The 27,964-nt window shown below is 46.0% G+C and overlaps 1 protein-coding gene and 2 long non-coding RNA genes across 3 annotated transcripts in view; 2 read left to right on the top strand and 1 right to left on the bottom strand.

Annotated features, from left to right (window-relative positions):
* Positions 1-1,334: 1,334 nt before the first annotated feature.
* On the top strand, positions 1,335-2,124 carry LOC109511557 (uncharacterized). The gene is made up of 2 exons (XR_002167345.1): positions 1,335-1,672; positions 1,828-2,124. It is a non-coding gene; the product is annotated as an uncharacterized LOC109511557 (long non-coding RNA).
* Positions 2,125-2,318: 194 nt separating this feature from the next.
* atrn (attractin) overlaps positions 2,319-27,964 on the bottom strand; it is a 34,210-nt gene continuing 8,564 nt past the window's right edge. The window contains exons 11-29 of the mRNA XM_019862713.1: positions 27,382-27,466; positions 25,289-25,521; positions 24,889-25,010; positions 24,600-24,738; positions 24,105-24,286; positions 22,336-22,555; positions 20,537-20,722; positions 19,997-20,242; positions 19,255-19,392; positions 19,070-19,163; positions 18,158-18,210; positions 16,195-16,289; positions 16,046-16,124; positions 15,804-15,961; positions 13,083-13,144; positions 10,352-10,430; positions 8,191-8,298; positions 3,087-3,201; positions 2,319-2,962 (exon numbers count right to left, since the gene is read on the bottom strand). Of these exons, the coding sequence (XP_019718272.1) occupies positions 2,838-2,962; positions 3,087-3,201; positions 8,191-8,298; positions 10,352-10,430; positions 13,083-13,144; positions 15,804-15,961; positions 16,046-16,124; positions 16,195-16,289; positions 18,158-18,210; positions 19,070-19,163; positions 19,255-19,392; positions 19,997-20,242; positions 20,537-20,722; positions 22,336-22,555; positions 24,105-24,286; positions 24,600-24,738; positions 24,889-25,010; positions 25,289-25,521; positions 27,382-27,466 (2,519 nt within the window). The 3' untranslated portion in view covers positions 2,319-2,837. The remainder of the gene's footprint in view (positions 2,963-3,086; positions 3,202-8,190; positions 8,299-10,351; positions 10,431-13,082; positions 13,145-15,803; positions 15,962-16,045; positions 16,125-16,194; positions 16,290-18,157; positions 18,211-19,069; positions 19,164-19,254; positions 19,393-19,996; positions 20,243-20,536; positions 20,723-22,335; positions 22,556-24,104; positions 24,287-24,599; positions 24,739-24,888; positions 25,011-25,288; positions 25,522-27,381; positions 27,467-27,964) is intronic.
* On the top strand, positions 22,567-23,401 carry LOC109511558 (uncharacterized). Its single transcript, XR_002167346.1, has 2 exons — positions 22,567-23,164; positions 23,254-23,401. It is a non-coding gene; the product is annotated as an uncharacterized LOC109511558 (long non-coding RNA).

The raw sequence follows: 27,964 nt of genomic DNA on the forward strand, positions 1-27,964 counted from the left end.
AAAAGTAAAATCCAGCAAACAGCTTTGACTCCACAAAAAAAAAAGAAATATATATATATATATATAAATTCCAGTTGCGAATGGACAGACTCGCAATTGTTCACAAACGTTGAGCTCGGGTTAGCGCGGTGATTTGTTCATGTAACAAAACAAAACAAAAAAGTCCCATATGACTAATGCCGCAAAAAAAAAAAAAAAAAAAAAAAAAAACCCTCAAAAATTGTCATGGAAATTTCCGACTCCAAAGTACAGCGAAGTAAGTCGTTCAGTGTTTCACACTTTCATGTTAAAGATTAACGGAAAGTGAAAATCTATTTTCATCAGTAATCTTTTTTTTTTTGTATAAATCATCAAAGTATCACTCATTTAAAAAAACAATGGAAAGTAGGATAAAGTTCATAATTTTTTGTCTTAAGGAAACTTGCTCCTGAATGTTTTCGTTTTTCACATTAGGATTTACATTGTAAAACGAAAACAATGACAAGCTCAACATTCAACATCAAGTAGGGTAAAATCAGGCTTGAACATGTTTTCTTGTGGTTCAATTTGTCAAAAAAAAAAATCTACAGGGAAACTTCCAAGCATTCCGTATTTTTTTGCTCATTTTTGTAGCACAAAAAAATAACGCACAAAATTAAATGAAATGTTCAATGTCAAGCACAACAAAATATGGATGTTGACTTCCAAGCACTCCCAAAAATTCCGCCGGGAAAACCAGCAAAACTTCGAGACAAAATAATGACTCCCCGTGATTAAAACACATTGTGGTGTTGCTACTCAACCTTTAGCTCAAAGAGACTTCTCGGGCAAACTCCATTATTTTTATTAAGCCCCCCCCCCATTTACTGTTTTCCTCTCAGGGTGAAAAGTTAATAATGTCACATTTGGTCTTGCGTTCATTCTTGGATCTTCTGATTTTTATAGGATGATGGAAAGCCCCGAGCTGGGAAATAAATGCGCTTTAATAAAAAAAAATAAAAATAAAAAAAAATCTGCTTAACACTGGACGTTTGGGAACTAGCTAATAATAATAATTGTTTAAAAAAAAAAAAGAGGGGGCGGGGGTTAGGAGACTCTCAAGGACAGGCCACTAAACAAACAATTGGGATATTCAATAAAAAAAATAATAATAAAATAAAATAAAAAAATGTGTTTCTCCATGAAAAATAGCCGCGCTCAATCAAGCGTTCACCGGCGAGTGAAAACATGACAAGAGTACTTTTCAATGTTTTGAAATTGAAGACAGCTGAAAAAAATTGGACGCTGGTGGAAACGCGATGAACCCGGCAACCGTTTTTTTGTTTTTCTTTTAACAATTTGAAAACTCGCGACGTGAGCTAGCCATGTATGAAGGCGCTGGCAACAAAACAACTGAAGAACTCGCGACGACGCGAATAAATACACTATTAGGGGGTAGCACCAAAACATAATAATAATAATAATAATAAAATAAAGTATTCATATTCACATTTAGTGTTTTGAATGAAATGAAAATGTCATTCTTTCACTTTTAGCAGGCAGCCAAAAACTAAACACAAAAACAACACTGCGAAAAGCCAACCAAAAAAATTGTTTGCCTTTTGTGTAAATGTGCTCAGCTTGTTTTTTGGATGATGAAAAGGAATGAGTGGGAAGGAAGTTGAACACCACATTCTGCAATTCTGAACTTTTCGTGTAAAATTCACGTTTTGTTTTCGAACAAGCAACTTTCAAGCGCTAACTGCTGTGCGACGCTGGAAATGAAATGGCGTCAATGTTTCAGCATTCCAGTATCAGGAGAGCAGCGTTTTCTAGGTGCCCCCCCCCCCCCACCCCCCAAAAAAAGAGGCTCCCCAATTCTCACGGACCTCCGGATATTTTGTTAGCTACTTCTGTCCTGCCGTCTAATTCGTTTACAGCAGCTAAAACCGTACTTTGTTTATGTTTCAACGTTTGAAATCAAGAGCAAAGTGTCAACAAAAACGATTTGAGTGTTCCCACAGTTTCGCACGAGTAGTTCAAATCTGACCACAATTGGTCCAATATGCTCTCGCCACCAACAATGGTGAGTGAAGTGCTTCCGATTCACCTAAGATAAAACGTGTGTGGTTTTTGGGGTTTTTTTTTTTTTGCTTCACAATTCTAGAAAAAACAGCAGTCAAGAGCTAACTGGTGAGCGACGCTGGAAGTTGGGTTGAGTCACAGACGAGCAAATTCAGCATTCCGTATTTTCACATAACACATTATTCCATAACCCGACAAAAATTTGTCAAAGTTTGCGTGGAAGAACAGGAACTAGCCGGAATCACACAAGATGCCAAAATATGAGTTGTTCTTTACCCCCCGCCCCCCACAATTAAAAACAAACAACGCAAAGAGCTAGCTTGGAGCTAACTCCATTGCCTAAAAGGTGCCGGACTGACCTGGACCAACAGGAGCTCGTCAATCGCCACGGTTACCTTTGGAGGAGGAATCCCTTCCGACCATCTGGGGATGCGTCCAATCCGTGAGAGAGCAAAGCGTCCGTCCTCCAGGTATTTCAAATTAGGAACAGAACAGGATGGACTCTTTGAGGAAGCTTGTAAGGAGGTCCGGGGAGTCCTCAGGGATGCTACTCGGGGGCTCCGTCATTGTTGGCTCCAAAAAATGTCCTTCCAACTAAGCCCAAAAAAAACAAAAACAAAACGAGGAGAAAACCAAGTAGTCTTGGATGGGACGAGACGAACAATCTCTTCTAGCAGCATGAAAGTGGGGTCAAGACTGTTTCTCATCCTGCGTCCCGCAGCATGCACCACTTCCGGGTGAGAAGTCTCCGAGGGAGGGAGGAGGCGGGGTTCGGCGGCCGAGCCGCCGGGAGGTCAGATGCAGGTGGAGGGCTGAGCGCTGGGCTGCTGCTTGCGGCTGCGCAGGCCTCCCGACTTCTCCTTGAAGCCCAAACACATCTGCTGCGAAACGTCCACCAGAGCGCTCGCCATGGCCAGACCTGAGCAAAATGAAAACCCGCGGCGAGCGTCACTCGGGCGCCAAATGAACGGAAATTGGGAAAGGGTCGGCGCCTCGATTGAGAGGAGACCCATTTGGATTGGTTTGGAGTGTCGTCACGTTACCCGACTGCCCCGGCGGCGGGATTCCTCCGCTGCCTCGCGGTAGACGAACGAAAATGGAAAGCACGGCCGCTTTGTTCCCAAAACATGGCTCCAACGCAATCGGCTTGGGAACGCACTGGAGACAAACGCAAGAACGTTGCCATCATCCAACAAACGTTTTCTTTGCCATGCACGACTCCAGCTTTGGATCGATTTGATTCCCCCCACCCCATAATAAGGCATTAAAGGAGTACGAATTAAAGCAGATGAATCCATCCATTTTGTCCCTATAGCGGCCTCTGCCGTCGACTGAAATGACCGTCTAAGTGCCCTTGGGCTCGCATTGCCAACGTCATATGACCAAACCCACAAAACAGGTGAAGGGGGGACGTCTGAGCTGATGCTTCGATTTTTATCTGCTTGTTTTCTTAGTTGTCCTTTGTCAATTGACTATTTGAGATCTAATTTCATATTTTACACACGCGCGCGTCTGCGCTGGGGAAGGAATCGCTTTCAATCTCAAATTCACGTGGATCGCCTGGTGTACATGCGCCAGGATTCCTTCTTTGCCGTTTTTGCACTCAGCCCAAAGCAATTAAAAAGTTTTACCTTTCGCAGTGGAGAGACACACACACACACACACACACACACACACACACACTCCTAACATAAGCAGCACCATAATGTTATTCGGAATTTGACCTATTTCACACGTTCAATGTGCGTCGATGTTTACGTTTGCCAGCGACGATGACAAGTGTGCTTTTGTGTGTGTGTGTGTTTGTGTGTGTGTGTGTGTGCGCACGCACAGCCGTTGCAAATGCGCTCGGTGAAAAGCGCTTGTTTTATGAGGCTTGCCTGAAGGCAGCAAGAAAGGGAGAGGATCAACTTGTTTGGTGTGAATTATTCAACAACTTCCATTCAGATGTTTTTTTTTTTTTTTTTTTTTTTTTTTATGTCTGGTTATTCTTTTTCTTTTCTTTTTTAATTTTACCACCGGGAATGTGTGCATGTGCGTGCATAATCTCATTTGTCTGCATTTGAACCTATTCTGGCTCCTGAAGAGCCAAGTAACATTTGTTTTCTGTTTCTATAGCTACGGAGCTGCTTTATTTTGTAAAGTCATTTATTGTGAAAGGCACACCGGATGTTGTTGCGCGAGGCGCTTCCTGTTTCACGTTGTACGGAGAAGCTCCGAAAGATGGACTGCAACTTTGCGCTCGAAGCCAAGCACAGCCTGTTTGTCTATATTGTGTAAATGTATGCAATATTATTAATTAGTGGGGTGTGTTCACCGTGAATTTACATTTGAGGGACGTTCCAACTGTTTACAGTTAGCATTTACGTAAGGCTGATTAGCTTGCGAACGTTAGCAACACTAGCGCAGTCACGCATTCGTTGTCAGACCAGTGGGGCGCATCGTTTTGCCACGTTTTATTTGCAATGACGTGTAAGTGTTTTTATGTGTGTGTGTGTGTGTGTGTTACAGTTTTACACCTTTTTGACTCACCTCCACGGTGAATAAATTGCAAGAAACATCAACGGGTGTGGTCATTGAAGGAGTTATCTGTCTGTCTCGCCGCAATGGGGACGTGGCGAGGACGGAATCGAACCCGTTTGCACTCTGTCAGCTATCAGACACGCACACACACTCGCTCACTTTATTTCATTGGTCTTGCCCCACCTACTCAACTCACATCAACTTGCTCACTCTCACTCATTCACGCTCATTCTTTCCCAATCCCAATTTTTTTTTTTCGCACGGGCACACACACATAGGCAACACGGACTCCGTTGGACTTTCTTCCGAATTGCTTCCGCAAATGACACGTTTCACTCACAACAACAATTCGTCTTCTTTGCTTTGCACGAGTCCGTCGGTGGCCGCCGCCGCCGCCGCCACGACAACACACAGCAAGCGGACATATTATCTATCCAGCGCAGGCAGAGCGAGGCGTCCGACTTCAATTAAGCTCCAGTTATTAGCCTTCCCCCCGCGCGCCGCCGTGCCTCTTTCATCGCTCGCCGCTCAAAAATGAGCATCGGGAATGGCGGCGCGATGACTTGCCGTTGCTTCGGTTTGTCAACACGCAGAAATGGGCATAAAGAAAAAGAAAAAAAAATGTTCGCTTGTTTAGCCGGAAGCAATTACAATACTTAATTGGAATCTTTTAGCAAAATTAGCTAACCAAAACAAGAGATCAAAGATGAGGCCGCGAGGACATGACGAATCGTCAATTATTCATTTTTTGTTAAATTGCTTGGTTAAGTGGAATTTAATTGAGTTAATGTTGATATAAACGGCTCATTTAAATCGCAATTTTGGGTGGTTTGAAGCCTTCGTGGGCTGGCAAAGAGATCAATGTTGGCTAATTTATCTCCGCAGTTCATCCACGAAGAAAAAAAAAACTCAACAAATCAACTCTTGTGTTTCTAACGTACATTTTAGCTTCGCAGTCCCTTTTTAGCAAATTGTTTGATATAAATGTTATTTTAGCTTGAGCGTACATTCAGTCAATGTGTCGTTACTGTAAGCTATTTTTTGTTCTTTTCAGGTCACACCATCCGCCTGATGAACTGATGGTGGTCGGATGTTGTGAAGTTTGCTTTGTAGTCAAGTTCATCTTGTCTTCTTTTGTGCTCAAGAGTTGATTTTTTTTTCTTCTTCTGACAATGAGGTTCTTTTTTTTAGCCTTTATTTTACCTGAGATAAAAAAGAAATTCTTTGTCTGAATAAAAGGAAAAAAAAATAAACGACGTGAAGTTTGCTCTCGGCATCTCACGGAGCGCCTGAACAAATTGGTGCCTCCACGGGACCCAAGACAAAGCAAAAAAAAAAAAAAATAATACTAATAATTATATAGCTCCTATGTTGTGGCACTGTAATGCTAGCAGAAACTAGCAATTTAATTCCAATTAAAACAGCGATTGGTCAGTAATCTAACTAATCTTTTTCATCACTTGCAGCTATGCATGAGGCTCGCGTCAGCTCCAGAAGCTTCCGGCGCCACTTTGGACAGCGATTTAAGGGCCACCAACAACTTTTAATGAATGTATGCAGGGTTTGCGTCGCCTTTCAAACGCCACCGCGGCGGCGGCGGCCTGATAAACGAGCGGCGACGAGACTCCCGAGAAGCTCAATCTGAGCCGCCGCGCCGATAGGACGGACGGACGGACGGGCGGGCGGGCGTGCGTGCGAGCGAACGGCCCGGTGGAGGCGCGGGGGGAAAAAAAGGCCGGGCGGACGGGAGGATCTAAATTGGATCTCGGCTGGCGGGAGAGCAAAGAAAGAAGAGGAGAGCGCAGACGGAGGGGAGAAGAAAAGCCAAAGCGCAGATGGAGAAGGCGGAGGAGGACTGGACTGATAGCGACGGCGAGCTGCTGTTTTGACTCCCAGCTTGTTAAACATACACACGCACACACACACACACATCGGCGCAGATAAGGCCCGCACAGAAGAGCAGACATCATGTGATAAGATCAGCAAAGGGTCAGTAAATTAGAGGGAAACACCATGTGAAGTAAACACGACTGACACCGCGCTGAGTGACAATACAAACAAAACCAAATGCTGAAAATGGTTGCTTCACACCAAAATGGCAGGTCTCCTGTGGCTTTTCAGGTATGAGTTTTGGTGGGTCTACTTTTGATTTCAATGATTTGCTGTTCAATCCGAGTGGGCGCAACCCATCCAAAAGCGCTGTTTCAAACTAAAATGGCAGATTTCATGTTTTTTTTTCAGCCATGGATGACTTTTGTGGGTTGACATGTCTGCCAAATTTCACGTTGCTCAGGAAAAGGAGCTTCAGCAACAGTTTTTATTTATTTAGTTTTTTGCTCAAGTCTACTGGCGCGCCAGACCGCCAACTTCCTTTTGTCTTTTTGGGCATGGCTTTATGAGATTTTTTTTTTTTTTGTGGGTCTACTTAGGATGGACATCCCCAGTGAATTTCATGTTGCTTAGTCAAACTGGCTTTGGGACCTGAATAAAAATAATTAAAAAAAGAAATGATGGTGGTACAGAGACAAAATGGCAGCTTCAAACTATGGCATTTTTGTGGGTCTACTCATGAGAGAAATGTCCACCGAGTTTCATGTTGCTCGGTGACACTGGTTTTGGGGGTTTGAAGGGTTATGGAACCAAAATGGCTGCTTCAACCTCATATAGCAGACTACCCGTGTCTTTTTGGGTGTGAATTCTTGAGACTATTTTGTGGTTCTACTCATGATATACAATCTTACCAAATTTGATGTTGCAAAGCGAACCTGTCTCTGGGAGACTAATTTTGGGGTGAAACTGTAATTTCTCATTATGGACAAGCCAACCAAATTTCACGTTGCTCAGTCAAACCTGCTCCACAAGCGGAATAATTTTGTCAAATCATAGAGGACGCTGCAGAGCCAAAATGGCCGCCTCCAACTAAAATGGCAGACTTCCAATTTCTTTTTGGACAGGGCTTCTGGAGACTTTTTTTTTGTAGGTAGAGTCATTGCTGACGCGTTGCTAAACGAAACTGGCATCAGGGGCTGGCTTCCTGATTGGAGATGTGTTTGAGAGTTTTTGTGGGTCCACTCAAAACTGACATCTCGATCGAAGTGCCTGCTGCTATCATAAGCGGGTTTTAGTGCCAGTGTCCTTTCAGTCATGGCTTCCATCAATTCTTCACGTGATCTGCTCCACATCGACAAACTCGCTTTTCTTTTCCGTCTCTGTTCTACCAAACTCCCCGGACGATCCAACTTTTTCCGCTTCTCCTTCAACAAACAACATCTGCTCCGGAACATTTTTTTTTTTTTTGCTTTGTAGCACGAAAGAGAAGTAGCACGCGGCACAAACAAACAACATCCTCATTGCCTTTTCTCGACTCGTTTGTTTTCACGCCACACCGCCTCCCTCGGATGAACTCGCGTTGACGACTTTGTTACGCAAGTCGGCCGCTAATTTACACTTTTGATATGGCGCCGTCTTCGAGATCAAAAGCGGCATGAAGCAAAGTGCGTACAACAGAAATCAACACAACGGGCTGAAATAATGCACAATTGTCCTCTCGGCACACGGTCGCAATGTCAATTGTCAGCCAACGGAACCAAAAGACGCAACCTCGAGAAAGTTAAGAGCGCCCACCTTGACGTTTCCTCCAATCAGGTCTGGCGGCTCCTCGTCCGTCTCCAAGGCGACGTTGATGGTGGCGAAAGGCCGGCTGGCCATCTGCTGCATCTCCCTCAGCAGTTGCTATGGCGACAAGAGGAGCAGGTCTGACGGTTAGCCGCGGGCGCTCGGCGCGAACGTAAACAATCGGCCGACATTGTAGCAGCACGGAATTCAACAAAGGCTTCTTGGCCCTCGAACTGAATTTCCACAACAGTCCCTGTGACCCAAAAGTTCCTGTCTCACAGGTAAAGCCACTCTAAATAAATGTTGTGGTGGCAAACCCCTCTTCGCACATTTATCCCCAAAAATATTTTGCTGACCAAAGTTTGACTGATCAAGTTCTGATCAAGTACAACACCATCGAGTGCAATTTTTCTTCTTAAAATGCATGTCGTCGTTGGCGTTATGAGGGGCCGGAACGGATTAATGGCATTTCCATTCATTTCAACAGAGAAAGATGATTTAAGATGCAAGTGTTGTCGGTTACAAGCGAGGTCAGGCAACAAATTAAACTCACGGGGGCAAGTATAAGTTCCGACAACTGTTGTGTTTGAATTGCCAGAATTATCGTCGATCCGGGAACTACCGCACCTGGACCGGCAACTGAAAGTACAAAGACTCTAAAAGTTGCTGGAACCGAATGTGGAACAAACGCGCTTAAAAGGCGCTAACAAACGTTGCGAAGTTTCGTGGTTCAATGGCCAACACGCTAACTTTTCTAAATAGACACAAAAAACAAACGCTGAAACAAAATTGACGCTGCAGTCAGTCGAGAGGGCTTCTCCTCATCTCCAGAGCGAAATTAAGAGAAGATCAAATAAGAGCAAATGAGGGAATCCCTCTGCTGTAAGGAAGCTGGCGATGATGATGGATGCTTGAGGGGGGTCAGCCGGGGTTGACAGAACAGCAGGATTACAAGCTACACTGGAACGTGTCCAAATGCTAATGATATGCTACATTAAAATCAAGGGAGGGAGATTAGTCGGATTTCGATGCCTCGCGCGAGCCGTGAGAGACAAAAAAGACATGCGTTCACACAGGCATCAAGCGAAGACATGTCACGCTAACAGACAAGGTGAAAAGCGGTACAGTGTGCTCGGAAGTGAAGTGAAAATGCTCGCCAAGGACATCTTTCAATATGTGGCAGAATGTCGGTTGCCATTCATCCCCTTGAGCCTCCTTTAAAAAAAAAAAAAAGTTAAGCGCTTTCAAGAAGGAAAAAAAAGCACTCTCGAATATTACACTTTAGAAAAATAAACAGTCATGAGATAATTGTCTGTCTACATGTGTTTCTCCACCCTTTGTGTTCAAATGTCTATAGATCGAAGGGTATTAACGCCGCGACGATTGATGCTAACGGTTTAGCCCGTCAAAGGCGTTTTCCATGACGTAAAGCCAGGAGGGGCATTTTACAAAGTGTACTTCCGTTTGTTTTATGGCGAGTTTGATCAAAAATGAATCTGGTACGAAATGCTGTTTTCATTGTGACGACGACGATTATCTGTAAGCTGGGAAATTTCAGCTGGAAGGTCAACAAACAGCCAACGTTGGTTTCCGTGCAGGTTATACTGAAAGAGTCCTCGACGGATTGAGAGGCGAGGGGCCGGGGGGGGGGGGAGGGAGACCTCCGAGAGGCTCTCCAACACCGCGCACGGCGCGCAAGCAAATCCGAGTTCGCCACTCGCCACGTGTTGCTGGAGGCCGGGACCCCACTCGAAAATGCAGCACTCCAAAACAGAAACATCCCAAATGTTCACGCTGAAAAGCGCCGGGGAAAGACAAAGACTGCCAACACACACACACACACACACACACACACACACACACACACACACACACACACACACACACAGCAGAAAAACTGGCACCGAGTGTTTTGTTGACAAAAGCAAACCCATTAAACTTGGTAGAAGAGCTTAATTTGCTGAAGACTAAATTGTCTTGGATGTTGACCAAAACACATCCAGTTGTATCCAAAACAATGTGTGTACATGATGTTGGTGGCTGACCAAACTGTTGGGAAAAGAATTGCTTTTGATTTTGGAATTGATGAAAACACACTTTGCTTTTGATGTTTAAAAAAAATTTTTTTTTAAAAAGACGACGACGGCGGCTGGCGTCGTGCGGGACAAACCTCTCGTCTCCGCGACGCCCAGCAGCTCTGCTTGATCTTCCAAACCACGGCGGCCACCAGCAGCAGAGACAGGAAGCAGCTACGGACACACAGGAAGTGGCGTTAGTGACAAAGAAATGAATTGGTTGCATCAAACTCACTTTTAAAATACTAAAACAAGTATAAGACAAAGTTCTGAACGAATAATACCAAAAAAATATATCTTTAAAATGCTCATGAATAATAACAACACCCAAATATGCTTCAATTTCACGCGCAGCATATTTAACACGCACAAAAACACGTTCACACCGACGCCGATGATGTCACTTGTTGTCGAGCAGACTCTGGGGCGATGCTGACAAACGTGTCAAACATCAGGCACTTAAAAAAAAAAACCGAACAGCGTTTTGCACTTTTACCCGAAATCCCCGAGGAGGTCTGACAGGTGATGACGACGCACCGTGTCACCTTCTGAGTCAGCGACACACAAACACGCACGCGCAAACACGCGCACAGGCATAACGTGTGTGTAAGGCCACCACGCAATACATTTCCATTTTGATGATCCCACCTTTAAACTTTATTGCGCAAATAAATTCCCCTCGGTTATGACAAGCTCCCCGGGTGAGCGTCACGTCACGTCTTTTGGAGGATTTCCTGCCACCAGTTCCCGCCGTGAAAGAAAATGACCTTTTTCATTTGGATGCAATAGCAGAAAGAAAGAAAGAAAAAAACAAAACGCAAGGACAGTGTTGGCGGCTTTAACACAACGCAACGCAACCACCAGAGAGCGCCGGTCCCGATCAGACTATCTGAATCGAAAAGCGATAGCTTGACACTGTTGGCTAGCTGTCGCTAACTTGCGCCGAACAATCATGTCTCACTGCAAGCTTGTCTGTGTTCATATTAAGCGCGCGGGCGTTGAAAGAAGCGCTGTCTACGTTTCAGCGAGGTTTTTGTATTTTTTTTGCAAATAGCTACGAATATCTGGCAGGTCACCGGATTGAACTGAAACGTTTCGTGTTTTTGTCACGTTGTTAGCTAAACGCTCCAGATGCTACACGTGTTGCGTTTCTCTCACTGCGGCGCAGTCACGGTGGTATTTAGAGGTTGATTAAATCGGGTGAATCCCCGCCGGCCCGCCTGTCGCAAAGTGTTTCGACGGTTCACCGTCAAGCTGCTATTTGCCGCCGTTTACCTTGGACGGCTTCTCCTCTAAGCGCCCTCTCGCGCCGCTAATTAGCCTAGCGCCGGCGTGACACCTGACAGGACTTTGGGGGGGGGGGGGCTTTGTCGACCCGCCAACTGCCATCTGAATTAAAAAAAAAAAAACAAACTTTTTCTTGAAGGGAAATGACTTTAGAGGGGAAAGAACCAGGGTCAATGGGGGGGGTAAAAAAAATTCTTCTTGAATGAGTAAAAGCATTTCCGCGATTACAAAAACACATTGGGACATTCAAAAACTTTTTTTACTTTATGTACAGCGCTTTTTGTATGCAGCCGTGGTCCTTTTGAAATCGCCCAATGAATCAAGTTGTGTTGAAAATGGATGCGTTGGGTTCTTGGAAGATCGTCTCGAAAGCAAATAGGCTCGTATGTGTTTATTGTGAGTTCGCTGTAGACGGAACCTTTCTGACATAGCTAGCTTGCATTTTGTGAGCCGCAGCACTGACGTTGTCGCGACTGAATCGTTTCGACGCTTTCCCGGGCTGTTAGCGTCGCTTTGGTAAAGGGAATGAAATGTTGATAATTGTGTCTGCGGCACACAACTCAACTTGTTCTCGGGCAGATACGACCCGAGTGTGTGTGTGTGTGTGTGTGTGTATAGTTAAGTAGAGCGTGTTGAAGAGTTGTGTTTGTGTGCGTTCGTGTGTACGTGCCAAGGTGTGCAAATGAGCGGCAGTGGGCTTCCCAGCGGGACGGCGTCGTACTAAAAATATACCCATCGAGTCTCCCGGAACCAAGCGCACCTTTTTCTTTTTTTCCCCCCAAACCCCCCCCCCCTTTTTTTTTAATGGCAGCCGCAGTGCGCCACGACAAGTTTCACTCTCAGGGGAAGAGGAAATGGAAATTTTCTGGAACATCAGGCCTCACCGCAGGATAAAGTTTGAAGGAGTAAACACAGCAGGAGCAGCCAAGACAAAAGCTCACACATCACCTGCCTGCTAATTACGACACGACGAGCCCCGCGACGCGACGCTGGATGTGAACTTTCAATCCCCAAACTCCATACCCGAAACGTAGGCTTTACACCCGACGTTGAAGAACCGAAACCAGACCGTGCAAGTCCAAGACAGCCCCGAAACCAACTTCAAACCTTAAGCCTCGCTTGAAACCCGAAACCGTGCTGCCCAAATATTTGGAACCATAAAATTGGCATCTTGAAACACCTCATTTGAAACCCTAACACAGTCTCGAAAGCAGACTTTGAAACTCACAGTGTCAAATGCCAAATAAGCATCGAGTCAGAATCGGATTTTGTTTACCTCATGACGTGTCCACAAAGTGGACATTTGGCTTTTCCTGACCAAAGGCGCACACGCGCGTGCGTGTAGAGCGATCGAGCCCCGCGCAGCGGAAACGCCGCCGCACTCAATCTTTCACAGTCATTTTTTTTAAAAATCAATAACACATTAGAGCTCTTCCTGAAGAGATGCCGCGCGGACCACTGAGCCTTCAGCACAGACGCACGCGCACAACACACACACACACACACACACACGCAAGTGTTGTGTACTCGTATGCTGACCTGAAGAAGGTGACAAAGAACTGAACGAGGTCCATGAAGTTACTGTGCTGCGAGAAGGCGATCTGTGGATGAAACAACATGACATCAGCACACCTGGAGACCAAACGGAGCGGAAGGGGGGGGGGACACATCGGCAAGATTAATAGGAGCCCACTTGGGGGTAAAGTGCATTATGCTGAACTTTCTTTGGGGTGGATCAAAGGGAGGGCGGCAAGTTGTGTGACGACAACCAATTAGCGATTGGTTCATTCTGAACGTAGACGCGTTGTATTTGTGGAAGGGTGTGCACACTTGCGCAACCATGTGACCCTAGCCCAGAACTGAAAGCACAATTTGAAAACTTACAGCTGACATGAACCCCCCCCAAAGGCCAATTTGACACGCTAACATTCTCTTGAAACCCCACCTTGAATCCTTACGCCCGGTTTGGGACCGTATGTGGAAAACCTTAATTTGAAAGACTCGCCCTGTCTTAAAACCCGGACTTCAGACTCGAACCATGAACTTTACTTCTTTACACCTTGATTTGAAATCCCATTCCAGAAGTTTAAGCCTGTCTTGAAACCCAAGCACAGATTTGAAGGTTCGAGTGGAAATGTCTCGCTTGAAACCTTACTGTCTTGAAACCCTAACCCTGTCTAAGAAAACCTGATTTGAAGCCCTAACCCCGTGTAGGACGGCCACTATTAGAGTGCAGTACACGCTATCAGTAGCATTGCTGCCGACAGGTTTGCGTGAGCTGCCCATAGCGCGGGCACGCGCGCACGCGCTCTCACTTGCGGCGGGCAGATGAAAAGTCAATCATGACAAAAGCAATTGTATTCACGACAAGCTCCTTCATCAAGGTTGCCAGGGGCAACGATGCAAGTGTGCCTCTCCTCCCCAGCAGCGAATCAAACGCCTGGCAACAACAGCAACAGCAACACAACAGCGTCCCGCTCTGGCAGCCGCGCGTAACGGCGGACCCCCTTCGGTCAGCGCTGCTGTTCCTTTTTGTTTGTCAGCATGGGCGGGATGAACATCAGAACACGTGAGATCAGCGCCATGAATATTTATAAGGTACTTTTGGATGTATTTATGTGGAGGTCAGAGTGCGCCGTTTTAAAACGAATTGGATTGTTGGCTTGAAGTTGGATTTATTTTAATCTTTTTTTGGTTTTGCGTTTTTTTTTTCATTATTTCATCATTTTCTTAATCGTCCGTCTTATTTGTGGGGGGGGTTTGCCACTCTATTTTGTCTTTTTGAGTATTTTCTTATTTTATTTTATTTTTTATTCTGTGTAATTCGATTTTAAGTTTTTTTTTTTAAATTAGCTATTTTGCACTCAATAGTGGTACTTTTTTTTTTTTTCCAAATGGTCCCAAACAAGTCTCCGCATTGTGTGTGCCTTTTCAATGAAACATAACTGAAATGAAGCTAAGCTAATATTTGACCGGCTAGCGGTGAGCCCAACGGTGACGCTAAGGTAGCTTACCTGTCTTGGTGGGTTTTACAGCGGCGGAGGGCGTTAGCTATCGCGTGCGGCCATTCTCATCTTCTCAATTTGATCCAAAACATAGTCCTCAAATCCAAATTCAATAATCTTCGGCTCCCTTCTGGAGAAACGAACCTGTCAGATGGCGGTTAAAGCCCAGCGTGTTTGTTTCACAACCACTGGACTGGAAAAGTTGCTGCGCAGGAAGCGCCCGGCCAGCAATACTTTGCCATTGGCAAACTTGGAGGGCGGAGGCCAGATCTGCTGGGAACGTCAGCGGGCCGAGCCGCGCTAGCGAACACACGCAAAGCGCTTCCGCCGAGGCATGAAGAGGCACATTCACGCCGGACCGCACAGTGAACCAAAGCGGACAAGATTCCCATTCACGAGCTTCAGGTGGACTTTGTAACGCAAAACATACAAACATACCCGCCGGGAAAAAAGAACTGCAGGTCGTTTCGACGCTCACAGGACAGAACATTAGGGACAACCAGTGAGGGCCATCGCAAGAGCAACTTTGACGGCTTTTTTTAAAAAGCTCATTGATTGCTTTTATGTCTATTATTATCATGGGCTGTATTGTTCCCACAATTGCAAAATGCAGACGCGTCGAAAGTTTTTTTGCAGCATTTTTTTCCCTTTCATTTTTGATCTTTTATTTTTTGGTCATTTGCTTCCTCGGCTGCTTCACTTCTATCTTGACATTTTTCATTTTTTGTTTGCTTTCTTGTGTCATTGTCTTTTTTTTCTTTGTCATTTGTATTTATTTCTATCATAACCCTTCAGGTTTTTTATTTTTGTCACCATTTTGTTTTTGTTTGTCATTTTCATCATTTCCTTTATATTTTTTCATGACAACCATTTTTACTTATTTCATTTTTTTGGTCATCTAACCTTTTTGAGTGGCATATTATCTTTTCACTTGTCAGATTCTTTTTTTTTTGTTATTTTTGTCGCTCTATTTTTTTAGTCATCTTTGTATGTTTCTTTCAGTCAACTTTTTTTTCTTCCTGCTTTTAAAATCAAAAGATGAAAACACATTCTAGTATTATCATAATTATTGTTAGAACGAATATTCGTGTCACATTTGTTTACAAGTGATCATTTCAAGCCAAACAGAATGCAGACGCTTGGTTACAGAGGTGGCTCAGCCAAGGGAGTTGGAGCATGAGGCGAATGGTGAGAATGAAGTCGGGATGCTAACGCCAACGCTAACATCATCGGGCTAACGCCGCGACATCCTCACTTGTATCTTGATGGGCCAGGTGAAGTTGCTGACGTAGACGAAGAAGGTGATGTTGGGGCTGTTGCGGAAGTCAAAGTTCTCATTCGAGAAGCTGTCCTTGAACTCCTTGATGTTGCTGCGCGACACGATGGGGATCTCTTCGCCGCTCTGCGTGCCCGCTGGGTCCCCACAACGCACATCAAACGCACCGTCGCAAATTAGTGGCTTCATTCATTTCTAAACCGATTCGTTTAAGAGCTTACCTGTGAAGCTGGCGGCCCAGGTGATGTTCAAGTTGAAATTCTTGGACGCGTTGATGAACATGTCTAAGTCTCGGTTGGGCTAAAGAGAGAAAAAAAGTTGAAAAGACGAGGCGGCGCAAAAGGTGCGCGCGGAGGTGGCGAAAACTCACTTCCTCGGGCGTGGCCACAAAGTTGATGGCCGTGTAATAGCGGTCGTCCTCCTGAGACAGGCTGAAGGTGAACTGGTAGTCGATCAGCAGGGTGTCTGTGGGAGGTCCATTTGGAAAAAGTTTTTTTTTCCCCCCCCCAACAGGTTTGCACTTGTCGCAGGTACGTGAGACCACGCAAATGTCGATGTGAGTTTTTTTTTTTTCTGAAGACAAGGGATGTCCACATCGCTGTCATTCCTTAAGACGCACCTTACAACATTTGAATGATGTGGATCTTTTTTTGCTCGGCCGTAAGACAAACGGCGCATGTCTCCCTTTGTTTCTAGAAACCAAGACGTTGCTCTTGTGAAGAGAGTCGTTTCGATTTCAAAAAACCGCAAATGTTGGAAGGATACAAGAAAGACATCGATTCAAGTTTGAACTTCTTGCATGGCCATGAGGCAACGCAAATATCCATTTTGTTTTGAGTGACAAAGATGTAGTAGTTGTCAAGACCAAGTAAGTTGAAGTCACTTCAATTCCTTCATGCTGAAATGTTACAGGGAGGCACTGATGAGGTTTTTATGTTTGCTTTTGTTGTACAGCCGGAAGACCGTGCAAACGTATTTTTTGATCCATGTGACTAAAGATGGCGCTCTTCCCAAAACGGGCCCTTTCATTTCATAAAACAGAAACAATATGTATTTAAATTTGCTCTTTTCTTTTTTCAATGCCGATGTTGTTGTGATTGATTTTTTTTAAATGCACATTTTGTCCAACGTCAATGTTTTTTAGCGGCATATTATTTTTCTATTTTCAATTGGAGTCATGCAGTCGCAAGGCTTTTTTCAATCTCTGTAAGCACTTGGGTGGGAGATCTGATCTGCGGTGTACCGCGTGTATGTAAAACGTATTAGCATTATTTCAGTAAAAGATAATTGTCATGGAAAATTCACTGGGTGACCGCCACCTGCCTGGAACGTATGAGTCACTATCGTAGACTGTTATGCACGTCGACCCTCGGGCTTAATGAGATGCTTGATGCTAACCTGCTGCGGCCGCTATAAAAAGAAAATGACAAAAGAAAAAAAAAAAAAGTTTCGATTGACTTTCAGTGGCACTTTGAATGCAGATGAGCGCCATCTGCTTCTTGGCACAAACCCGAATGAGGGGCGCGTTGATGAAAGCGGAGCGTAAGTACGCGTTAGCGTTGACCTCCGTGCTCGCCTGTTAGCGACGTCTGAATCGGATTTTCCCCAAGATGCATATTTTACTTTAGAAAGAGCTCACGGCACACCACCGAAAAAAATTTTAGGAGAGCCTTCAACACGTGTGTTTGTCTATGCACACTTTCGGACAAAACAAACAACAGTAGATACAGTAAGACCACCGCATACTTGCGGTATGGCACCGCAGAGTCACTTATGTGTTGATTTCCCCCCGCCACGATATTTATTAGCAAATGTATTCATTATTTGTGGATTTTCGCTATTCGCAAGCTGGGTTCTTTCCTTTTTTTTTCTTTTTTAACCGACTTCCTTGACACCAATTATTTTTTTTCTATTAGCCAAGGCTTTGTCGCCATCTAGTGGCACCACAGGGCTTTACATAAAGAGCCCAATTGGTTCCAGAAAAAAAGAAAAAAAAAAAAAGCGAGGTGGGGCTTCAGTGTGCACTGAAATAATGACGACATCAGCTAAATTTACTCACAAAATGAGTCACTCAGCGTGAAGTCTCGGCCTGTTCAGTTCAACAAAACTATTATTCGGTTGTACGAATGGCAGCGGGTGGATACACACTTTAATTGGACACTCTGACGTCCAACAAGATCATCTCATTGCCCCCCCCTGTCGCCATATGTCCCCGGCAACGATAGATCAACAAAGATGTCATCATTTGTCGTGGAAAGTAAGCAAACAATTATTTTCCCGTGGCTCGTTTCCCAGCGCAGCGCTTGTGAATGACTGCCCCGATTGGTACTTACAGTAGCAGGTGCCTTTCAGCGGGTTGCCTTGGTAACGGTTTTCCAGCTCGCACCTTGAACACACCATAAAAACCGATCAACAATAACAACAGCGCTATGAAGGATGGACAACAAACATCATGCGTACTTCATTCTGCTCTACCCGAGCAAAACACTCGAGTTGACCATTAACGGCGCGCGTGTGTGCGCGGAAGTAATCACAATCCATCCACAGGCATTAATGAACAGACGCGAAATGTCCGACACGCTGCACGCCAGCGCGGTTTTCTCGCCGTGTGGTCGAGAAAAGTCAAGCTGGGCCTGGAAATGGTGTCCGCCGTCCTTTTGATGGCGCTTATTAAATGATGAGGCGCGCCGCAACCACGCAAGCGGGCGGGCAGGACGACGCAAAGGACAGCAAGCGTGACGGCGTGCGGGGCGCTGCGAGTGTGAGAGTTCAATACGGACAAACGGTGGATAGGCAGGAAGGGAGCGGAAAGGAGTGCGGCTCAACAGATTCATCGCATCAGACGGAGAAGGGCTTCCCTTAGTAGCAGATGGAACAAAAGAGTTGAGGAGATACGTTGACAGATAATCAAGTGAGACTTTTTAAACTCTCATTTGAAGCCGTTTTTTTTTAAACATATTTTCCGAAATGCCATAAAACATGGCGGATGACTCGAAATAGGGGTGCAAATAAGTGGTGCGCTGGTGCGCATAAGAACTGCAGTCTGGGTAATGCAAAATATTAAAAGCCAGTAAGGGGGTGGGGACAAGCAATGATGAAAAGCAATGTCGAGGGTGGAAAGAAAATATGGTCAACTAACGTCAAAGCCAAAATGGGGGACAAAAACAAAAAAATAACACCCGAGACAATGCGGGGGGCCAATATGTTGACGGAAGAGTTGATGTTTGTGTGCTGGTTCTACTCACAAGTGGCAGCGGTCTCCTTTGATGCCCTTGGTGGTACAGAAACATTTTCCATTGTTGGTGTTACACATGCTGGCGTGACCGTTGCATTTACATGCTGCACCCAAAGGGGGGGAGGGACAAAAAAAAAAAAAAAAAAGTTAATCTTCAAAAAGTTTGCTGTTGGTGATCAAGCGATTTCTACTGACGCTGGCAGCTGCCGCCGTTGGTGGGGTCTCCGTAGAAGCCCGAGATGCAGCTCTCGCAGTGGCGTCCCGTGGTCAGGTCTTCGCACCTCTCGCACACGCTCTCGTTGACGCAGCGGCTGTGCCCGTTACACTGACACGCTGATAGGAAGAGCGACAAGGGTCAATTATTGACGAGATGTGAAAGAGCAATGCCAAAATGACCCCATCTTTCATTTTCTCCCTCTTTTTTTTTTCTTTAAATCACAGCAAACTACATGATAAAGTCTAGCGAAAAGCTCATGATAGATGGTTTCAAAATCTGCAATTTAGCGAGACAACAAAACGAACGTAAACCAACCCAACCTGTACAAAAGCACTGCTTTAGCGCCATCTTGTGGCATCGTGGTGCCAAGGAACTATGTTGGCATGAGAGGAGGAGCTCCCTTCAGTCAGGCCATAGCCCTGTCTAATATAGAAGTAATCCATTTGACATCATCTTGGCGCCAATGAACTACGAAGTGAGAGGAGTCAGGCCATAGAAGAAAAGTAGTGCTTTACCGCCATCCCATGCCTTATATAGACAAAATTAGTTGCAAATAATCTCGGTTGTCTGACAATTTTTTTTTTTTTTTTGCCTAAGAACCTCAGCTAAAATCATTGATTGAACAGATCACGCAGCTCTGACAAGATATTCAATGTTTGGCTCAGCGGTTTTTGTGAATTGCAAAACAAGCGTCGATTCGAGTCCACCGGTTGGTCCCACCTGGGCAGTGTATGAAGGACCAGTTGTAGAGGGCCTCGCCAGGGCACATGCTGGCGTTGAGGGCGGGCGGCGGGTCGGCGGGGAGGCCCGGCAGAGTGGAGGGCGCCGGCACGGAGGTCTGGAAGGGTCCCCGGTACGAGCCCTCCATGCACTGGCCCTTGCCCGTGTTGCTGGCGTCCGTGCACCAGCCGCAACCCGGCTGCTCCAGGCACTGGCCGCACGTACGGTAGCCCGAACAGTTCTCGGCTGCCGGCACAAAAGAGAATTGACAATCAAAGAGCTGCTCTCGGTACGTGTGATTTATTCATGCGTCGGAGCGGGCGGTTACGGCCGAGTTTCGAGATGAGATGGCCAACTTGGAAAAGGCGTGACGGAAGTTTGACTTGAAGAAAACAGAGCGAAACTCCAAGAACGGATGACAAAATGTCAAAGATCTAGTTTCACTAGTCTGCTCCGATCTCAAGATGGGATGCTGACGATTTACGGCGGTGTGACGTGGGTTTCAAAACGGCGCGGCGTGACGTTTAAGTCGGGTCTTACGTGGACACGTGCTCATGGTGTACCACTCCATGCACTGGCCGAAGGGGAAGGAGGCCACGTAGGCGTTGGAGTCCACGCACTGCTTCATGTTGCTGCACCACATGCACTCCGAGCTGCTGCTGGTGCACTCGCTGCAGGTGGCGCGCGTGGCGCACGGCGTCCGACACTGTTTGGCGCTGTGGTTGGCTGTGCAAAAGCAACGCAAGGTAATGCACCTTTTTTACTTTCGAGACATCGTGGCGTCAGTCACCAATTGATGAAGAATTCGAGGAACGTTGGAACTTCACTATTTTAAATGTCACGTTAACCGTGATAAATCATCGTTTCCAGAAAATTCTATTGTACCTTGGCGCTAGCTGTGTAAGCTGCGCAAGTACCGATGCTGACGAGTTCAACAAAGGAAAGGAAATCAACCCGATAAAGATTCCGTATCCAAGTGAAGCCAACCTTTCGGTTCGGAGGAATTCCGAAGTTTAGCGTGCCGTTGCGGACAAACAAAAAAAAAAAATACTGCGGTACTTGGATGCTATCGCGTCAAAAATGCAGCAATGGCACTCCATGCGCATTAAAACTCGAGAGCGGTCGGCTCCGTTCCGACCTCCCAGACGCACGCGCCGTCATCGGGAATCATTGAGCCTGCGTGGTCGACAGGCCTGGCAAATTGGCACGGGCGAGCTCGCATTTGACCCATTTGAAAGACTTGCATTCAAGTCCAACGAGTGAATTATTGTCACGAGCAACCTGGTTGCCGACCGGCTGCGTTTGATGAGGCAATTAGTCACGAGTGCCATTGACGGAGTGGAACGCACGCGCGCGTGCCCGGCCGGCCGTGCGCTTGCATTCAGTCGTTAGCAATTCATTACCGTTAATTTGCTTGACAATAACGGCGACGCTGCACTGATGACGAGAGGAATAATGTAATCAAATACGTATCACAAATATGTATTTACACACGCACACGGATGTACATGGACTGGTCTTGTCAGCTATGATTCCACTGCTTCTTACTGATGATTTCGGTTTTCGCAACGGTACCGTTCCGGAACAGAGATCCATTATTCATTTACAGCATAGGGGTGCCCAAGACGTATTTTTTTCAAGCAACCGAGCTCTCACGATCGACCCCTTACCGCACGTTGCGCGCACCGACCTTAGTCCAGAAGTGACGCGCGGGCACGGGACGCGCTTTTGCAGCGTGCGAAGCTCAGAAACTATCGTACGTACGCGTACCGTTGGAAAAATTCTCCTTCCGGCGCTCCAGATTGGCATTCTTTGCCAGTGCCGTTGGTGAATTATACACGAGACAAACTTTGAATGAGAATAAAACCAAAAGTAATCATAGAAGATGCACCGCAACAGCTCTGCCCGCAATCTGCAATTGCAGCCAGCTGACCGCTAACAACTTCCGGCGATCACGCGCTCACGTGGCTTCACGGTGACCCGCTTTGTTTATTAGCGGGTGAAAGTGAAACTGCTGTGAAAGACGAATTTTCACAAAGTACCGTAATTTCTGGACTATAGACCGCACCTGATTATAAGCTGCACCACTACATTTTTAAAGGAAAAAAACATTTTGTACACACATAAGCCGCGCCTGTGTATAAGCCGCAGGTGCCCATATTGTAACATGAGATATTTACAAAGAAAGACGGTACACAGGCGGCCGTTAGAAAAGTCTTTATATAAGCCGCTTCATGAAATAAGCCGCAGGGTTGAAAGCGTGTGACAAAAGTCGCGGCTTATAGTCCGGAAATTACGGTAACCCATGAGCGTAGCACAGCACGGTTCCGCGGTCTTACCCGGCCGCTCGCACAGACTCCCGTTGACGGGGCTGATGCAGGTCTGCGCCTTCAGTCCACTGGAGGCGGGCTCGGCCAGGTATCCGCAGAATCCGGCATCGCTGGGCTCGCCGGGCAGCCACTGCAGCGACGTGTTGGTGAACGGCGACATGTCCTCCCAGCACCAGTACGACACGTTGATCTTGCGCAGGCCCACCCAGGGAGTCACCATCGCCTTGTACTGCGGCGCGGGGAATGGAAAGCCCGTTTTTGGAACAGCAACTTTCACCACTATTCTGATATTTTAGGAGAGCGAGAATTCAAGGTGGTATGGGGAACCTTTCAAAGCCTTCGACGACGCTACGATGACAGTTTGAGGTCATGTTTCAGAACAGCATATGACTTTCAAGTCAAAGTTTTAAGATGGCTTCATGCTGTTTGCTTGCTTCCAAGACGGCATGACCAAGTTTTCAAGAATTTCAAGGCGGTATGACAAATGTTTGAACGGGTCATTTTCTTCGGAAATGAATAATAATGGCTTGAAGTGATCGCTCAAACTGGCTGCTCGGTAAGAAGTGGGAAAGAAGAAGAAAAAAAAAATGTCAACTCATAAAAAGACAAGATGAACGTTACAACGCTACCCATCGCCATGTTTTTAAACAATTCAAAAGCCTCCAGCGGAAGAGTTTTGAGTGAACCAAAAGCCTCCGTGTCAAGGGGGTGTGGCCAAATCCTACCTCGCGGTGTTCACCATTCGGGGGGGGGGGGATTTCTGATCCCCATGAATCGCGAAAAACGAGGGATTACTGTCTTGCCAAGTTTCAAAACCGCCCAATATCAAGGCAGCATGGTGACGCTTTGAAAACTCGACGGCATAATACCAAGACGGTACGGAAAATCTTTGGTGAGAATGTGCCAACTTTTTAAATACGTTTTCAGACAATATGAAGTTTCGAGACGACGCGCTACGATGACGTTTCAAGACCAGATGTCGACTTTTTGTTCCAGGCGATACGATGACGGATCAAGAAGCGCCGACTTCAACACGGTACGCTTAACTTTCATGGCGATATGACGGCATTTCTCTGACGAAAAGACGGTACAAATATAGAAACCAAAAAAAAATTGATATTCTCTGCAGTTGATGATCAAATCACAAATGGTATGAAGAATTTGTCAAGCTGTCTCTCGTCCCTGAAGTGCTCTACATTTCGGGACATTCCGGAGCAGTCCCAAAATAACGTTGACAAGGGTTCGGTCCAATAACGACTAAACAACAATCACAAGAACGGGGCCGGGAGAGGAAAAACTTTGCCCCGCCATCAATTTTACAGGCTAGAGCCGAGCGCGGCGATAAAGGCGCGCTATCGGCAAACCATCCCGGCTGCAAATCAATTTCCACGGAGCCTTCGCGTGCGTAAACAAAGAAAAGAGCTCCATCTCGCTCCAGCGCCGCTCCAATTACACTTTCTCCGGCGCAGATATTCCACTGCAATTCTGGGATGGATTGATCGTGTCTGGAAGGGGCGCTAAACGTGCCGTCGATAGCCCCGATCCCGTGAGCCCGATACCTTGATGCCTGACCAGCGCGGTCATGCGCTGCAGGATCACGATGCGTTTTACAAACGGAGCTTCAAAGTTGTTCGCCATGCTGGAATTTCAAGTTATGACAAAGTTTCAAGGCAGCGTGACGAAGGCTTGAAATTGGAACGCCGAAAGTTGAGACGGTAGACAAGACAACATGCCAAAGCTTCAAGACGTTAAGACGAACGCCACCCCGGATGCCTTACCACCACGCTCATGATCTGCAGCTCCTTGAGGACAAAGTCAACCTTCTTCTGCGTGGTGAGGGAAGCTAGCACGGCGCTGTGGCCGCGGCACGCCAGCTTGGCGTTGTCATAAGAGTCCTTGGCGGTCAGAAACTTCAGGCACGAGTTGCCCACCAGGTGCCAGCTCTCGCCGCACACGTTATCTGCAACGCAACGCAATACGGGCGCGAGTTACGAAGGCACCAAAGCAGCTTGAAGATTAGCCACCCTTGCTGATGCCGTTCCATAGGGGAGGCAACTTTTCTGCTAGCATAGTTAGCATCATTAACATCATTCTCCATTTTGGCCATATCTCGGTTCACTGGCGTCCGCGTGTGGCTCTTTTCCACCGCGCTTATGCTCGCGCTAGTTCTGGGCCAGTGTCTGCGGTAGTTCGTTCTTTTTCCACCAGCGAAATTGGCTCGAGCTGCTTACTTTTTTTTTGGGGGGGGGGGGTGGCAAAGGAGTAATGTTTACCAGGTAGCGAGATGCACTCCTGGTTGCGTGGTTCCCACTGGCAGTTCTGGTCTAAGGCGCAGCTCTTGCAACTGGTCTTCTTGTTGCAAACGTAGGACGGGTTGTCTTTTGGGCAGCTGTCAAAGTCCAGCACGGGACCCTGAAGAAAAGCGGCACAACATTAACATCGCGCTCGTTGTGGTGGTGGTGGTGGTGGTGTTGGGCAATGATGGGGCGACGAGTGGCATGCGGCCCGGAACGACGCTCCGAACGGCTGCGCGGCGCTGGTGTCGCGCGTTGCGGTCATTACCGAAGCGGCGGTGCAGTTGCTTCCGAGGGAGACGCACTGTACGGAGCACCACTGGCAGCCGTTGGTGTTGGCCGTGCAGCTGTAACAATCCGTGTACTGGTCGCAGCGCTCGTTGTCAGCATCTGCGAGGCGAGCACATCAAATACATTTCAGCGGTGGCACCGGAACGAGAAGTTTTCAGACGGGGTGGAAGATTTCATGACTGCGCCATGACGTTGGAAGATGGCCAAGTTTTGCGGCAGCGTGCCGAAGTTTCAGACGACGCACTGAATAGGTTTCAAGTCTGTACGCCAACGCTTACTGACTTGATGCCTGCAAGCCAAAAGGCATCTTCCAAAACATCAAGACGATGTGACGTGGCGGCTTTTGTCATCAACACAGGCTTGACGGCGCCACCTACAGGATCTGGTGTTGCAGGACAGGAGCATCTGCTGCTGCTGCTGCTGCTGCTCCGGGTTGGCGTTTCCCTCCCAAGGCACGCAGGAAGCCTGGCTGCTGTTCCACAAGCAGTGAAGGCCCGCAGAGGCCTGCGCGCACGAGGCCGCGCTGGAGAAGGCCGAGCAGCGCGGGGACGTGTACGCCAAAATGTCGCTCAGAAGAAGACTGTTGAAACCGCCCAGCACGTACATCACCCTGCAAGCAGCAAAAAAAAAAAAAAAGGGAGATAAGACATTACAATTACATTGTAGAACTAGATTTGCTTTTGGAATTTTATTACTAAAATGTGTTATTTTGCTGATTAAAAATGGCAATTAAAAATTGTCCAAAAAAAAAAATCACGAATGAAAATGAATTTATTCTCGTGTGCTTTCATTTTGAATAAATAAACGATTTAAAGAGAACATTTTCATAAAAGTGCAATCACTTATTCATATCTTATTCAATCATGTAATGAACCAAATCTTCACGAAAGGCTAGACAATTGTTGCATGTAAAATTATAACATGTTATTTGTGCTAAACAATTCTTTTTTTTTAAACAAAAAAATAATAACGCACTGTGTATGTAAAATCATTTACACCACCGACATTTTTTAAGCGTGCCATTTTAAATCAATCAATGTGATCCATTTTTTAATAAATCCACGTGCATATTGAATTCATTGAGAAATGTGCGACTCGTCCTTGCCGGTCGGTGTCTGGACTGCCGACTCATTGCGCGCCATCTGGCTTCTCGCTGGCACATTTTGCAGCTGCAAGGACGTCAAGTGATGAGACGCAAACGACCTTGGGTCGTCACAACCGACCGGGTGCTAATTAGCCAAGAGCTAATGTTGAGAAAATGTGCAGCCGAGAGCCCTTAAAAAAAAAAAAAGTCGCACACAAGACAAATTCATATCATTAAAATGTGACATGACTCGGTCCAAAAAAAAAAATCACGAATGAAAATGAATTTATTCTCGTGTGCTTTCATTTTGAATAAATAAACGATTTAAAGAGAACATTTTCATAAAAACGCAATCATTCTTATTCAATCATCTAATGATCCAAATCTTCACGAAAGGCTAGACAACATTGTTGCATGTAAAATTATAACATGTTATTTTTGCTAAACAAATCTTTTTTTTTTAACAAAAAAAATAATAATGCACTGTGTATGTAAAATCATTTACACCACCGATATTTTTTAAGCGTGCCATTTTAAATCAATCAATGTGATCCATTTTTTTAATAAATCCACGTGCATATTGAATTCATTGAGAAATGTGCGACTCGTCCTTGCCGGTCGGCGTCTGGACTGCCGACTCATTGCGCGCCATCTGGCTTCTCGCTGGCACATTTTGCAGCTGCAAGGACGTCAAGTGATGAGACGCAAACGACCTTGGGTCGTCACAACCGACCGGGTGCTAATTAGCCAAGAGCTAATGTTGAGAAAATGTGCAGCCGAGAGCCCTTAAAAAAAAAAAAAGTCGCACACAAGACAAATTCATATCATTAAAATGTGACATGACTCGCATTACACGTGATTGAGTACAAAAAAAAAAAAAAAAAAAAACGAGGCAAAGTTTAAAGACTTGGAAGTCTTTACATCAGTGTGAGGAACTTTCAAGCAGGGTTATAACAGTTTGGAAATTTTCGTTTTTCTTTTCATCATTTTTGGAATGGGTTTGTCTTTTTTTTTTTTTTTTTGCAAATGCTTCATTTTAGTTTCGTCTTTATTCGAGATGAGCCCGTGCCGAGACTGGAACATTTTCACATTTCCAAGAAAGTGTGATGAATTTTCAAGCCAGTCTGACGTTTCACAAGCGCCTTTTAAGTCGTTCACCCAGAAAACCGCGGCACGGACGTGGCTGGGGCCCAGCGTCAAGTCTCCTGGTGTAAAAGATTCATGTGGACATGAAAAAAATCTCCGTGTTTGCATCACATGTTCATATGTCACGAAATGCCAGCCATGTATTATTCACACATTTCCAACCTCATTTCACTTCTACGCATTTGAAAAGTCACAGCGGGAAGGCAGACATTCCATATTCGACGTATTAAAGAGATTCACCCGTCACTGGCGACCGCCGAGTGGCCGAAGCGATTTAGGTCGTGGAAGAGCTCAGGCCGCGGCAGTGGCGTCCACTCGTCGCATGCTGGAAATAAGAAAGAGGAGAAGTTCATAAGATTTTTTTTTTTTTTTTTTAAATGTCAGCGTCTGAAAGCTGGCGCTGAACTGAGCAGGCGCCGCTGAGTCAGCCACTGTAAAAGGTGAACAGTGCCCCCTGGTGTCAAAAAGCCCAAACAGGCAAGGTGAATCCTATGACGTCATTGGTGCAATGTCAAGCAAGGGGAGTGATGAGCGCGCACTCAGATCGCAGGGACGAGCCCAAATGATCCATGAACTTTTAGCTTTGGCTACCCGCTCCAATGTAGACGCATTCAGACGTGTCCCGAGAGTAAAATCTCACAAGTCCAACAAATCTTCAAAGGGTGTTCTTTTCAACCGGATAAATTGCCGCGGAGTAAAATTTGGACAGTAGTTCCTGTGGTCCAAACACATTTTTGGGGCGAGGGTGATTATGGGAAAACAAAGAACCACCATTATTTTATTTTACGACTGAAATCACGATGCATTAAAAAAAAAAAAAAAA

Source organism: Hippocampus comes, unplaced genomic scaffold, assembly GCF_001891065.2.
Source record: "Hippocampus comes isolate QL1 unplaced genomic scaffold, H_comes_QL1_v1.1 scaffold250, whole genome shotgun sequence".
Classification (NCBI taxonomy): Eukaryota; Metazoa; Chordata; class Actinopteri; order Syngnathiformes; family Syngnathidae; genus Hippocampus; species Hippocampus comes.